The following is a 12,048-nucleotide window of genomic DNA, read 5'->3' as shown; positions in this document are numbered from 1 at the left end:
AATATTCCAAATCATCCCATATTTGGGGGATTTATCCACTATATCTTACCTAACCAACTAAGCAGACATTTCCCTTTTAATGATAGAGTTTAAACAGAAAGTACATATAGTAAGACATCATTCCTTAAATCTGCATGCACCTCATGTAATCACTTACACCATTTATTCTGGTTTCCTTTCATATCTCCTGGGAAACTGTTGGAGTATTTTTCTCAAACTACAGTTAAAAAATTAGAATGTGTAGTGAGGCGGATCCTAAGGCTTTTTAAAGCAGAAACCAGAAGCTCAACATAAAAATGAGGATAAGAAAGGAGGTGAAGGAGGAATCAGAGTGAAAGAAAACCTGTCTGTAGGTGCCTCTGCCTAGACATCCCCCTGGCCCCTTTAGTACTCTGGCTTGTCTCCTATTTATGCTTGTTATCAAGACCTCTGACACATGACAGAAGAACTATCTGGCTCTTGTCACCTCCCCTACTTCTACCCTATTAGTTTCAGGTATGCCGTAACCTGGACTTTCATCAGCTTGCCCCCTTCTATCATTTCTAAAGTACTTCTTGTTACTTGCTTCTTCCTCAGATCATCACATTGCCTCATTTGCAAAATACATCATTCTTCTTCCTCCAACTACTTTACCCAGGTAAGCCAAATACTGTCCTCTCATTCCAAATATGTTCTCAGTCCTTAGCTAATTCTGCCCCTATCAATGCTGTAGCCATTCAAGTGTACCTGCCTACCCAGTATCAGTATGTACAAGGTGAATGAAAACAAATTGAATACTTACTCAGAAGCCAGATTTCTATAGAAACATGTCAAAAGTAGTTTATAAAGGAACAATTAGAGTTATTTCTGTAATTGTATACTCAGTATATGACCCCTATGGCATAGCACAGGCATAAACCTGTAGATTAATAATTGTACCCAGCTTGTTCTAGAGTCTTTGTCATGCACTACTTTTGATTGTTGATACAGCAGCCATAGTGCTCTCTTTTGTCCTCTCAAATGCATGGGGGAAGAGGCTCTTGACACATTTTTACTGGAAAATTCACAGAATGTGACATTCAGAGATTTGGGACCACTGTTCCACAAATAGGTCAATGCTCGGAAGTGATCTATTTAAGCATTATGAAAAATATTCTCTCAGTAACCAATGGACCTGAGTTAGAGTTCTATTGCCCTGGAAAATGGAGTTGTCAGAGACTTTCTACAGCTTCAGAGAAAGCTCTCTGGTAACATGTCTAGACATGTGATCCTAACCTGGTGTTCTCTGCAAAAAATAGGTGGATCATGTGTCCAAAAGTTAAGAAATATGAGAGGAGTTCTGAGTTGACTGCACAGCAACATAGTTACTATGGAATGCAGTCTCTGTACTTCCTCAGCCACTCTGTCTGTTAGGAGCCACAGTTTCCACTCCACCCCTGGAGCTGCTGTCTGTTATCACATCTGCAGTGGCTCGGTGCGTTTTTTTCCCTGGGTGCTCCCAAGAACCAGACTGGGTCTGTGGGATTCCCTCTGAACAACATCATCTTGTGTCGTGGCTTGCAGGATTATGTGCTTAGTCTTTAGCTTTTCATGATGATCCCAACAGCCTATCCCTTATTCTCATCATCCAGCTCCACCCAGGCAGGTAGAGAGATGAGGCAAATCCTCTTGAAGTGACTTTCCATGGGCTCAGGCTCCAGGGCCTCCCTCCTGTGCCTTCTCTAGACTGGGAACAAGATGAGCAATAAAGTTAAACTTTGGGCTCAAAGGAGGCATTCTGCATTCCAGTGCATCAGAGACATCTTTGGAGGGAGGGACTGCACCTGAATGGGGCTCTCCTGGCAGAGGTGGGTGCTAAACTCCACAGCCCACTGGGGAGGAGGTTAGCTGTCTTAGTTACTCAGGCTGTTGCTTGCTTATTTTCTCCCACATAGTTGCCTGAACTATCATCCTTTGTTATAATCTTGTTATGAAGGCCAGGCCCTACTCATTTAGCTCCTCTGGGAACCCAGAGCTCCCCTGGGTTCCACCATGATACCTAGTCCAGGGGCACCAGGATATTTCATCCAAGAAGGAAGCTCTAATCTTCCAGGGGTTCCCATTGCTTAGGACCACAATCTTCCCCTGAGTACTAAAACATAGCGTGAAGGGTTTAGAGGACTGAGTTCTTAACAGGGAGAAAAACACAGCCCAAGCCATGGTGGCAGGCTGAACATAGCTGGAAAACACTGGATGCCCCCAGTATCCAGACCAAACAAGGGGAGAGAGAGAGAAAGAGAGAGAGAGAGAGAGAGAGAGAGAGAGAGAGAGAGAGAGAGAGAGAGAGAGAGAATTCCAAGTACTAAGTTGTCCTTTAAGTGTGAGTTTGGACCAGCAGGAAGTGAAATTGGAAATGGACCTGCTGGTGAAGGGTGTGAGAGTTTTGCCCCCAACTCTTCTACCGTTTTAGCAAGCCCTGTTCATCTCTTGTGGGGCCTCCTATCTCACTCTGTATCAGTGCCACTGGAACTTGTTCCCACAGCATTCCCAGGCAGATGAGGATGAAGATATTTTTTATTAGAAAATGTCTTATAAATCTGCCAGTGGGGAAATACTTGCATCTCTGGGACTAAAGAAGATGTAGAAGTCAAACTATCCACTGGTAGGAACTGATTGAATGTGAAGTCCCCACTACGATTAAATGATAACTTCATTTAAGGATGATTCCATCTCTACCCTCAAAAAGGTATGAAATTAGGACTGAGAGAAGAGCTGATAGCAATCCCTGTGCTGCTCTCTGAGGCCACAGCCTGGAGGGTAGCCTGAGACCTAGTAGGGGAAGAGAAAGGAAGACTGGCTGCAGAGGAAAGCGAGCAGTTGGTTGGGTTCCTGCCAAGAACTCAGTTTCTCTCCAATCAGGTTTTCGCCCTGGTGTTTGGACAGCATGGTGCATGCTTGGGAGGGGGTCTCCCCACTGCTGCTTCACCAAGCACCTGTACGTTTGTAAGTAGCTCTTCTAATCCTGCTGCTCTCCTGCCTGCTGTGGCTCTACACGGCTCTGGGAGGAAGGCAAACCATTACACAAGGCTTCCTAGAGTCCTACTAATGTTCGTTTGGGATTGCAACATTGACTTCCTTTTTCTCACTGTTTCTAGCTACTCCCTCCCTCTACACACATGTAGCGTAGTATATTAATTCTTGAAGCTTCCCATGGATTCTTACACACAATACTTCTTCAGAACATTATTCTCGTTTTCATTGAGAACTTTTGTGCCAGATACTGTGATAAAATCTTCACATAAATAACCTCATTTCTGCCTCAAAACAACACTGTGATGTAGTTACTGTTTTGCCCTCCTTTTACATTAACAAAAAATAAGTATGACAGAGTCAGTGACACTTAAAAACCTAGTCTGATGTCAAGGTTCATACTCTTAACCAGAAGTTGACAAGGTTTTGCTTTAAAGGGAGAGGGGAGTACTTTATAGTTTGGAAGTGAAAATCTTTGTTGTAAAATTCTGGACCCTGTCACTATGGTGTGAAAGTAGCTATAGACATAGGATATCGGTATACACATGCTTTCACCAGACCAGCTCAAGGAGGTTCCTCTCAAAGAGGTGATACATACCCCCAGCTCTCCCCATCTACAGACAGTAAGTAGGGTTGCCAAGTTATGCCATAGAAAAGTATTTCAGGAGGTGTCAGTGAGAGGCAGAGAGAGAGAGAGATATATTAGGTGGAGTAAAAGAAGTACACAGAGAAAATAGTGTTACTGCTCGAGGGAGAGGTACACTGTGGTTTGGGGCTGGGAATGTTTATGTGTTTTGGCAGAGTGGCCTCAAGACAGGTTATCCAGGTTGTGTATTCCTAGTGTCTCTAGGTTACCTGTTCATGGGCTTAGAATGTAAGCTGTCTGTACTTATTTGCACTTTAGGGATATGGTACTATTAACAGTGCTGCTTTTTGAACATGAAAATTTGGAATTTGTGAATCTATAGCCTGAAGGAAGTGGCACCTTCAATTAAGAGGTGAGAAGTAAGGATCAAATTTACAGGATTATTTTATCTTTAAGATTTTTTAGGAATTTGGGAAGTTTCCTGGAAGAAAAAAAAAAAGACATCATAACTATGGGTAGCCATGATTATGTTCTGAAGTTGAATTTTTCTTAAAAATACAACTTTTAAATTACGATTTTCCTTGTCTTTTTTCTTACCTATCTTCATCTCTTCTATCCTACCCTTATTAGGACATTGGGTAAATGCACACTGCTCCCACTTAACTTGCTCACCCTTTGTACCCAACCCAGCATCATCCATGCCACACCTAATGCCCCTTTTTCAGGAGAGTACAGTGGATCAGCGCACCAAACCAAGAGAAGGAGTGCTTCTTTCCCAGAACTGGGTGGAAGCACATTCCTTGTGAACCATTGAGCAACCAGGGTGGAGGCAGGGCTGCCAATGCTATTGTCTGCAGCAAGCATCTCTTTCCTGCCAGACGCTGAGTTAGCACCACATTTGGGCAGAGAACTCTTTGCCTCCCTGGAAGCTGTGCCCTCCAAAGTGTTGGAGATAAGACTCTGGGTTTCCAACAGCAACAGGTGCTTTCTGTTGTCTCATCTAAACATAAATATTGGTCTTTCCTCACGTACTTGCACACTTAGACACCTGCTCTCAAAGAACAATATACCTAGTATTATTTTTCTGTCTCCACATACATAGTACTTAATGTATGAGCCTGAGAAAATAAAACTCACTCCTCTATAAACCAGGCGCTGTGCTCATAGGACAACCTATCACTCCTCTGAGAAGGAGTCCAGAGATTTGTGATTTCAAGCACTGACATTACAAATACAAATTTGGGATTTACTTGTGAAGCAATTATACTTGTAAGGGCACATTTTAATGATTCATTACTTCTATATGCCCCTCAGATTTCTGGACACACCCTATAAAATGTTTAATTCTTGATTCCTAAAAAAAATCAAACATAATAAGAAAAAATTTCTATGAAATTTTAAGTACTTTTGCTCTTACAATGAAAAATCTCAACTCTAAACATTTATCCCTACAAGAGAAGATCTATGTTCCCTGAATACCCCCATTCCCATGCCTAGACCACCAGGAAGCACAGCTAAAGAGCTGCAGAAGGGGCTCAAACATGGAAAGAAAACACAGCAGGCCACTTCTTGCTCAGGTCACTGGGCAAATGCTTTGAACTCTAAGGGAGTGTCCCCCAAATGTCCTGAAAGGAGGTGTTGGTACAAATGAAAACCTGTGTGGGAAGGGGGCGCACAGGCAGTGTCTGGACAGGCAGAAGGAAAAGACAGCTATCACAGATCAGTTCCTTGTCCTCTTTGTTTGAGAACATGACTAACTCATGACTTCAGTGAATTTACATCTCCACTTATTGTGCTGGGATCAAGTCAAGGCTGGAAGGCAAGAGAATTTCTACATGACTAAAGGAAGCCAAAAAGCAATTTTCATGCTTCATACCTTTCTAGAAGTTGGGGGTGATCTCATTATTTGTAAAGCCATGCCCTTCCCAAACTGCAAGCTCACCTACCACAAGAAAGCCCAGCCCATCCGCACCATATATAAGCTGTTGCCTGAGCCCATCTATTTCACTTCTCTTCTCAGCTCTGCCCTCAGCCTCTCACACCCTCTCAGCCTTCTCAGCCCCAGGAAACATGTCTAGCAAAACTACCGTGAGGAGCCAAAGCACCAGCCGCCGTGGCTTCAGTGCCAGCTCAGCCAGAGTCCCTGGGCTCAGCCGCTCTGGCTTCAGCAGTGTCTCTGTGTGCCGCTCCAGGGGCAGCGGTGGCACTGGGGCAATGTATGGAGGAGCTGGCTTTGGCAGCAGAAGCCTCTACAACCTAGGAGGTTCCAAGAGGATCTCCATCGGAGGGGGCAGCTGTGCCATTGGTGGAGGATATGGCAGCAGAGTTGGAGGTGGCTTTGGCTTTGGAGGTGGAATCGGCAATGGATTTGGTTATGGTGGTGGAGCTGGTAGCGGCTTTGGGCTCAGTGGTGGAGCTGGCTTTGGTGGTGGCTATGGGGGCGCTGGCTTCCCTGTGTGTCCACCTGGAGGCATCCAAGAGGTTACCATCAACCAGAGTCTCCTCACTCCTCTGAACTTGGAAATCGACCCCACCATTCAGCGTGTGAGAACAGAGGAGCGTGAGCAGATCAAGACCCTCAACAACAAATTCGCCTCCTTCATCGATAAGGTGAGCTATGGGCCTGGCCATCTGTAGAGCATTTCAGGAACACCAGCTAGAGACATAACAGTCCTCCAGCATGGGAATTTAGGACAGAGAGAGGGAGCTTTACACTGACACTTCACAGGCTGTGAGATGGACTCATGGTGATAAGATCAGGAGGAGATGCAGTTGGAACTGCTGAGCCCCCTCCAGGCACATGGAAGACACAGTGTGACAGTGGCTATGAGGAGCTAGGTCTCCTCTCTTGAGGATCTAAGAGGTACAATCAAAGCCAGCAGTGTTTGGGTCCAAGATTCACTCTGGGGTCTAGTTGAGAGAAAAGGCTAAAGAAAATCTGAAAAGAAAAAAATTTTCTTGCTAGATGAAGGAAAAACTTAGGGTAAGTTACACAATATGTAAAATGTTAATTTATTCCAGGAACAGACAGTGACTGGAAAACTGGGATATTTCTTGCATTAAATAAGAGGTTAGATGTTAATCTAATCATTAGACACCCTTTACATTCTGGTAAAGGAAATCCTCCCACAATGGAAACTTGTACAATGTATCAATCAATACTATTTTAAACTAGAATTGTGATTGTGCTTGGAAAGAGAAGAAGAAATGTTAAAAGGCACAGATTAGATCCGTAAGTTAGATGGCAAGAGGTCCTTAGTGGTTCATGAGGTTTCCTTGGTGAGTCTGGTGGTGGAAAAGAGAAATTGCAGAGGACCAAACTCTTGGCTTGAGTCTGTGTGTGCTCAGAAGCATGCATCAGGGAGAATCCCAGATCACTGGGACACCTGCCTACCTATCACTCCCTACTTTCTGCCTTTGTCTCACCAATAGCCACTTTGTGCCCCTTCCAGGTGCGGTTCCTGGAACAACAAAACAAGGTCCTGGATACCAAGTGGAGCCTGCTCCAGGAGCAGGGGACCAGGACAGTCAGGCATAGTCTGGAGCCTCTGTTTGAGCAGTACATCAACAACCTCAGGAGGCAGCTGGACTCCATCGTTTCAGAGAGAGGCCGCCTGGACTCCGAGCTGAGAAACATGCAGGACGCAGTGGAAGACTACAAGAACAAGTGGGTCAAAAAGAGAGTGAATTCTGTTCTACAACTCACACCTCAAAGCAGTGGAGGACAAGTCTAGATGTGCAAATAAGTCTGTAGGAAAATATGCCCAGAAATGAAAGTTATAAAGTATTGCCAAACAGCAAAAATATGTAAGACAAGAGAGTTATGGGAGTTTGGGATACAGTCAAAAGAAAAAATATTTAGTGTTAACGAAGTCATCATTGGTTCTCTCTTTAGCAGAGAAAAGGGATCTGGAAACATGGGATCAGAGTCAGCCTTTGGGTTTTACCCTCATACTAGCTCAAATGTGTCATAACCTTCCCTTGTAGATATGAAGATGAAATCAACAAGCGCACAACAGCAGAGAATGAATTTGTGACTCTGAAAAAGGTGAGCTGGCCAAGCTGGGATTCAGGTTTCTCTGCTGAATCACAGATACAGTTCAGTGTCCCATCCAATGTCACATGCAATAAGATGCCAGGGAGCCAGAAACGGTGACTGAGCAGGAGGGCTCAGCTAACTTTTCTTTGTTGCCTCTGTCCCCAGGATGTGGACGCTGCCTACATGAATAAGACTGAACTGCAAGCCAAGGCAGATGGTCTTGTTGATGAGATCAACTTCCTGAGAGCCCTCTATGAGGCCGTAAGTTTCCTCCCCCACTTGCTCTTCACTCTGATGCAAATGTACGAAGTCCTTAATGTTGGTAAGTGTTATGCACAGAGATGACCTTAGCATCTTCTGTTCTGTTAGGAACTGTCTCAGATGCAAACTCACGTCTCTGACACTTCTGTGATCCTATCCATGGACAACAACCGCAGCCTGGACCTGGACAGCATTATTGCTGAAGTCAGAGCCCAATATGAGGAAATTGCTCAGAGGAGCCGAGCTGAGGCTGAGTCCTGGTACCAGACCAAGGTGAGAAGTCAGGTGGCAGCTGCTGAAGAATCTATGTGCCCGTGCTCCAGGGCTCATGCTCCTAATACCAGGAGGCTTCTGATGCACTGGAATGGGAGAACTACTGAAAGAAAGTAGAGGTATCACAGCAAGTACACTCTACCTGATTAGACATTTACAAAACTAATGCCAAATTTAGAAAACAAAAGGACTCAGAGAAGAAGTAAAGATATCTCCTAAAGACCTAATCATCTTGCTTAACTGTACCCCAAATGTTTCTTCTCAGAAAGCACTGCAGAACATTGTCAGATCCTAAGAGAACCAGTGTGTGGTCTCTAGTGTGATCACAAACCATTGTTTTGTCACTGGGTAAAATCTATTTTTCTAAAAGTTTCAGGGTGATTTCATATCTGCTTTAGAAGTGAGAACCCTTCTTTGCATATGAAACCCATATAGATTTTTGTCTCTTCAGTTGACCTGCAGTATGTGGAGTTGCAAATCACATAACATCAACTTTTCCTAAAATTTCCAACAGAAAGATCATGATTACAAGGTGTCTTATTTTAAAAATAAAATTTCATTGTTCAAGGGAAAACATATATATTTCTATCCTGCCCCACCACAGTATGAAGAACTGCAGGTAACAGCGGGCAGACATGGGGATGACCTGCGCAACACCAAGCAGGAAATCGCTGAGATCAACCGCATGATCCAGAGGCTGAGATCTGAGATCGACCACGTCAAGAAGCAGGTACACAAGATAGAATCAGTTAGAGGTCATTTCTATCAATTCTAGTCTCTTGGACTCCTGTTCAATGGAAATGAAGGCCCAGGGCTAGTGCTCTGGGTGGTACCAAACTATAGGTCTGTTCTCCTTGCTTCCCCTCCAGTGTGCCAATCTGCAGGCTGCCATCGCTGATGCCGAGCAACGTGGAGAGCTTGCTATTAAAGATGCCAGGAGCAAGCTGGAAGGGCTGGAGGATGCATTGCAGAAGGCCAAGCAGGACATGGCCAGGCTGCTGAAGGAATACCAGGAGCTCATGAATGTCAAACTGGCCTTGGACATAGAGATCGCCACCTACAGGAAGTTACTGGAAGGCGAAGAGTGCAGGTGGGTCCCTTATACACTTGCTCGATCCTCTTTAATATCTCCAAGTTGTCCCACACTGAACACAAGATTAGAATGGTAATTATAACTGTAACTATTTTTCTTGTTAAAAAAAACTAAGGAGCAGTTCCCCATTACTGTCCCCAGCTGGAGGCTTCCCCAGGGCTCCAGGTAGCAGGTTCTAGGTCTTACCTTCCTATACCTTTTCCCCTAGGCTGAACGGTGAAGGTGTTGGACAAGTCAACATCTGTAAGTATCTGGCTTCCCTGCCCTTCCCGCCCCAGCCCATCCCTGGCTCAGGTCAGGTAGAATGTGCTCACTATGTCCCGTGTCCTTGTTCCCTCTCCACAGCCGTGGTGCAGTCCACCGTCTCCAGCGGCTATGGTAGTGCCGCCAGCGGCATGGGCAGTGGTGTAGGCCTAGGAGGAGGCAGCGGCTACACCTACAGCTCTGGCCACAGCCTTGGAGGTGGCTTCAGCTCTGGCAGTGGCAGAGGCATCAGCGTCGGTGGGGGCCTCAGCTCTGTTGGAGGCAGCACATCCTCTATTAAGTACACCACCTCCTCCTCCAGCAGGAAGAGCTACAAGCACTGAAGTCCTCTCAACTCCTATCCAAGTGCTTGGTCCCTGTGGCCACAGAGCTTCTCCTCAGGCCCCTGTTATTCTCTGCGGTCTGCTCTGTAGTTAGAGCTGAGCATGAGCAAGCCCCTCTTTTTACTCTTTGTACCATTTTTCCTTAATTGCTAGACCTCAGAATCTTAACCTCTGTGCAACATCATGATTTACTCACATTTGATTTCTCACTGAATTTCTCAGTTATCAAGGTCTTACCTGCACTGTGTTATTGCTGAGATTGAACACTATAGGAGAATTATCCACAACACTTTGCTACGAGAAGTTCCTGCTTGGGACTTAAAAACAGCAGCTCCCCTTTAATTTCAGTTGATTGAAGAATGTCCCATTTTATACATGTTGTGAGATTCTCTTGTAGTAACTATGGTAGCACAAGTCCTCTTGTGTATAGACCTGTATCCCTGTGATATCTTCACTGCTCTTTGCTTTCTTATAACTTCTAAATAAAGCAGATTTATAATATAATGTTTTGTTCAATGTTGCCTTATTTGATCCCAACAGTTCTTTACTTTTTCATAAATAAATAATTTTTATCTCCTTTAATCAATGAATAATAATTTTCTACCTTGATGTTCAGCTTCATTCTCAGATCAAATTCCATTTAAGTATTGGCAAGCGTGGAGGAATCTAGTCAACCATCATTGTTCTCTTTGTTTTAAGTGTCCGTGCCATGAAATAACTGGAGAAACATATCCCTAGCCAATTAGACAAAGGAATAAGATGGTTACTTGGCAAAGAAATAAGATATTTGATTTCTAATCACTGGACCCCCTACAGAGGATATCAGTCTCCCACCCAATAATATAGCTCACAGATGCAAAGAAAGACACAGAGAGAAAATTCTACAGTTGAAGAGTTCTGAGATGACCCAATGCTCTCTGTGGAACAAAGGGCCACAAGTCCATACGCTTATGGATTTTATTGTTATCAACATCGGGGTGGGTGGGTGTCATGGTAGAGTGCTAAGGAAGGGAACTTTTTAAGAATGATAGTAAAGAGAAACAGAGCATTTTTGCACCAGGCAGAGAGGTCCTCCAACTAACAGTGCAACGGATAGCTTGATGTATGCAAGGCTGGCAAATTTACTACCAGAAAGGTATGATCATTTCTGACTCCTATGGCCTCAGCTGAGCCATTGTCTCATGTCTTAGCCCTGGATTTCACAGGTTCTTGCATGAGCCCCCATTTCAGCTGTCAGCAGGAAATACAATTCTCACCTGCATACTGCAGTGAGGCACATTGCTGTCTTGACCAGACTCACTCATGTTCTTTTGGCCAGTTAGAGGAACATCTATTTCTATATAGTCAATTCTGTATATCTCAGTGAATAGAGTTGAAGTAAAGGTCAAGTAAAGACTGAGGCAAGGGGCTTTGTTTCTCAGAAGAGTGCAAGTTGGTCATCTCCCACAATAACTCAAATTGCCTTCATTACTACAAAACTTGCCTGAGAGAAGATACCAAGGAGAACTATAGTATGCATACTTCTGAGTTCCAATTATACTTCTAGAAATGAATTAGAGGAAATGGTGCAAGTGCAAAAAGATGTATGTGTGTGGATGCATATTGTAATAATCTTCACAAGCAGGAAAACTGGAGCCCTTCCAGTTGGTCAAATTAAGAACCAAAAGACTCGAATCTATATTCGTATTCTAATGTCTTGGTGTGTGAAGGCAATAAAAGAAGCATATTCCCTCTATCTCTCACCCTTTTCTCTCACTGAGACTCAAGGAAGCCAAATTCATGTTGTTCAGAAAGGTAGTCTCATTCCTCTCTCTACATTAAACTATTGGGTTTAACTTCAAGGAAAGGATGAGGGAAAACTTAGCAAGGTTCAATCTTGGTCAGCTGACTTGTGCTCTTCTAGGACTATGTCAAACCCAGCTCTCCCATTAGTAAAAATTACTTCCCAACTCTCCGTTTTTAATATGACTGGGGGTATATTCTTGAATTCTATTGATGTTTCTGGAACCTTCTGTGTCATCATCTGCGGTGCTCACCTGTCACTCCCTCCTTGCCACATGGGTGGCTTTTCACAATGGTACCACTTCACTTGCTGCTTAGAAGTTCCCTGACACCAGAAAGTCCAAGACTGGCTTCTAAAATGTAAGCCACACATACATAGATCCACAGAAATAATGGGAAAAGAAGCTATTGACAGGGACACTATCTAATATATTACAAC

General features: G+C 44.1%; 1 protein-coding gene across 1 annotated transcript; it reads left to right on the top strand.

Annotated features, from left to right (window-relative positions):
• Nucleotides 1-5,587: 5,587 nt before the first annotated feature.
• Nucleotides 5,588-10,331, top strand: Krt6a (keratin 6A). Its single transcript, XM_003476283.3, has 9 exons — nucleotides 5,588-6,184; nucleotides 7,027-7,241; nucleotides 7,562-7,622; nucleotides 7,779-7,874; nucleotides 7,983-8,147; nucleotides 8,752-8,877; nucleotides 9,017-9,237; nucleotides 9,449-9,483; nucleotides 9,586-10,331. The coding sequence occupies exons 1-9, from the start codon at nucleotides 5,645-5,647 to the stop codon at nucleotides 9,825-9,827; spliced, it is 1,701 nt and encodes a 566-aa protein (XP_003476331.1). The 5' UTR covers nucleotides 5,588-5,644; the 3' UTR covers nucleotides 9,828-10,331.
• The last annotated feature ends 1,717 nt before the right edge of the window (nucleotides 10,332-12,048 follow it).

The sequence above is a fragment of the Cavia porcellus genome, unplaced genomic scaffold (assembly GCF_034190915.1).
Source record: "Cavia porcellus strain 051 isolate PalLab524CR breed Dunkin Hartley unplaced genomic scaffold, mCavPor4.1 scaffold_8, whole genome shotgun sequence".
Lineage (NCBI taxonomy): Eukaryota > Metazoa > Chordata > Mammalia > Rodentia > Caviidae > Cavia > Cavia porcellus.
The sequence above is the reverse complement of the archived record's forward strand: the minus strand, read 5'-3'. Positions and strand labels throughout refer to the sequence as shown.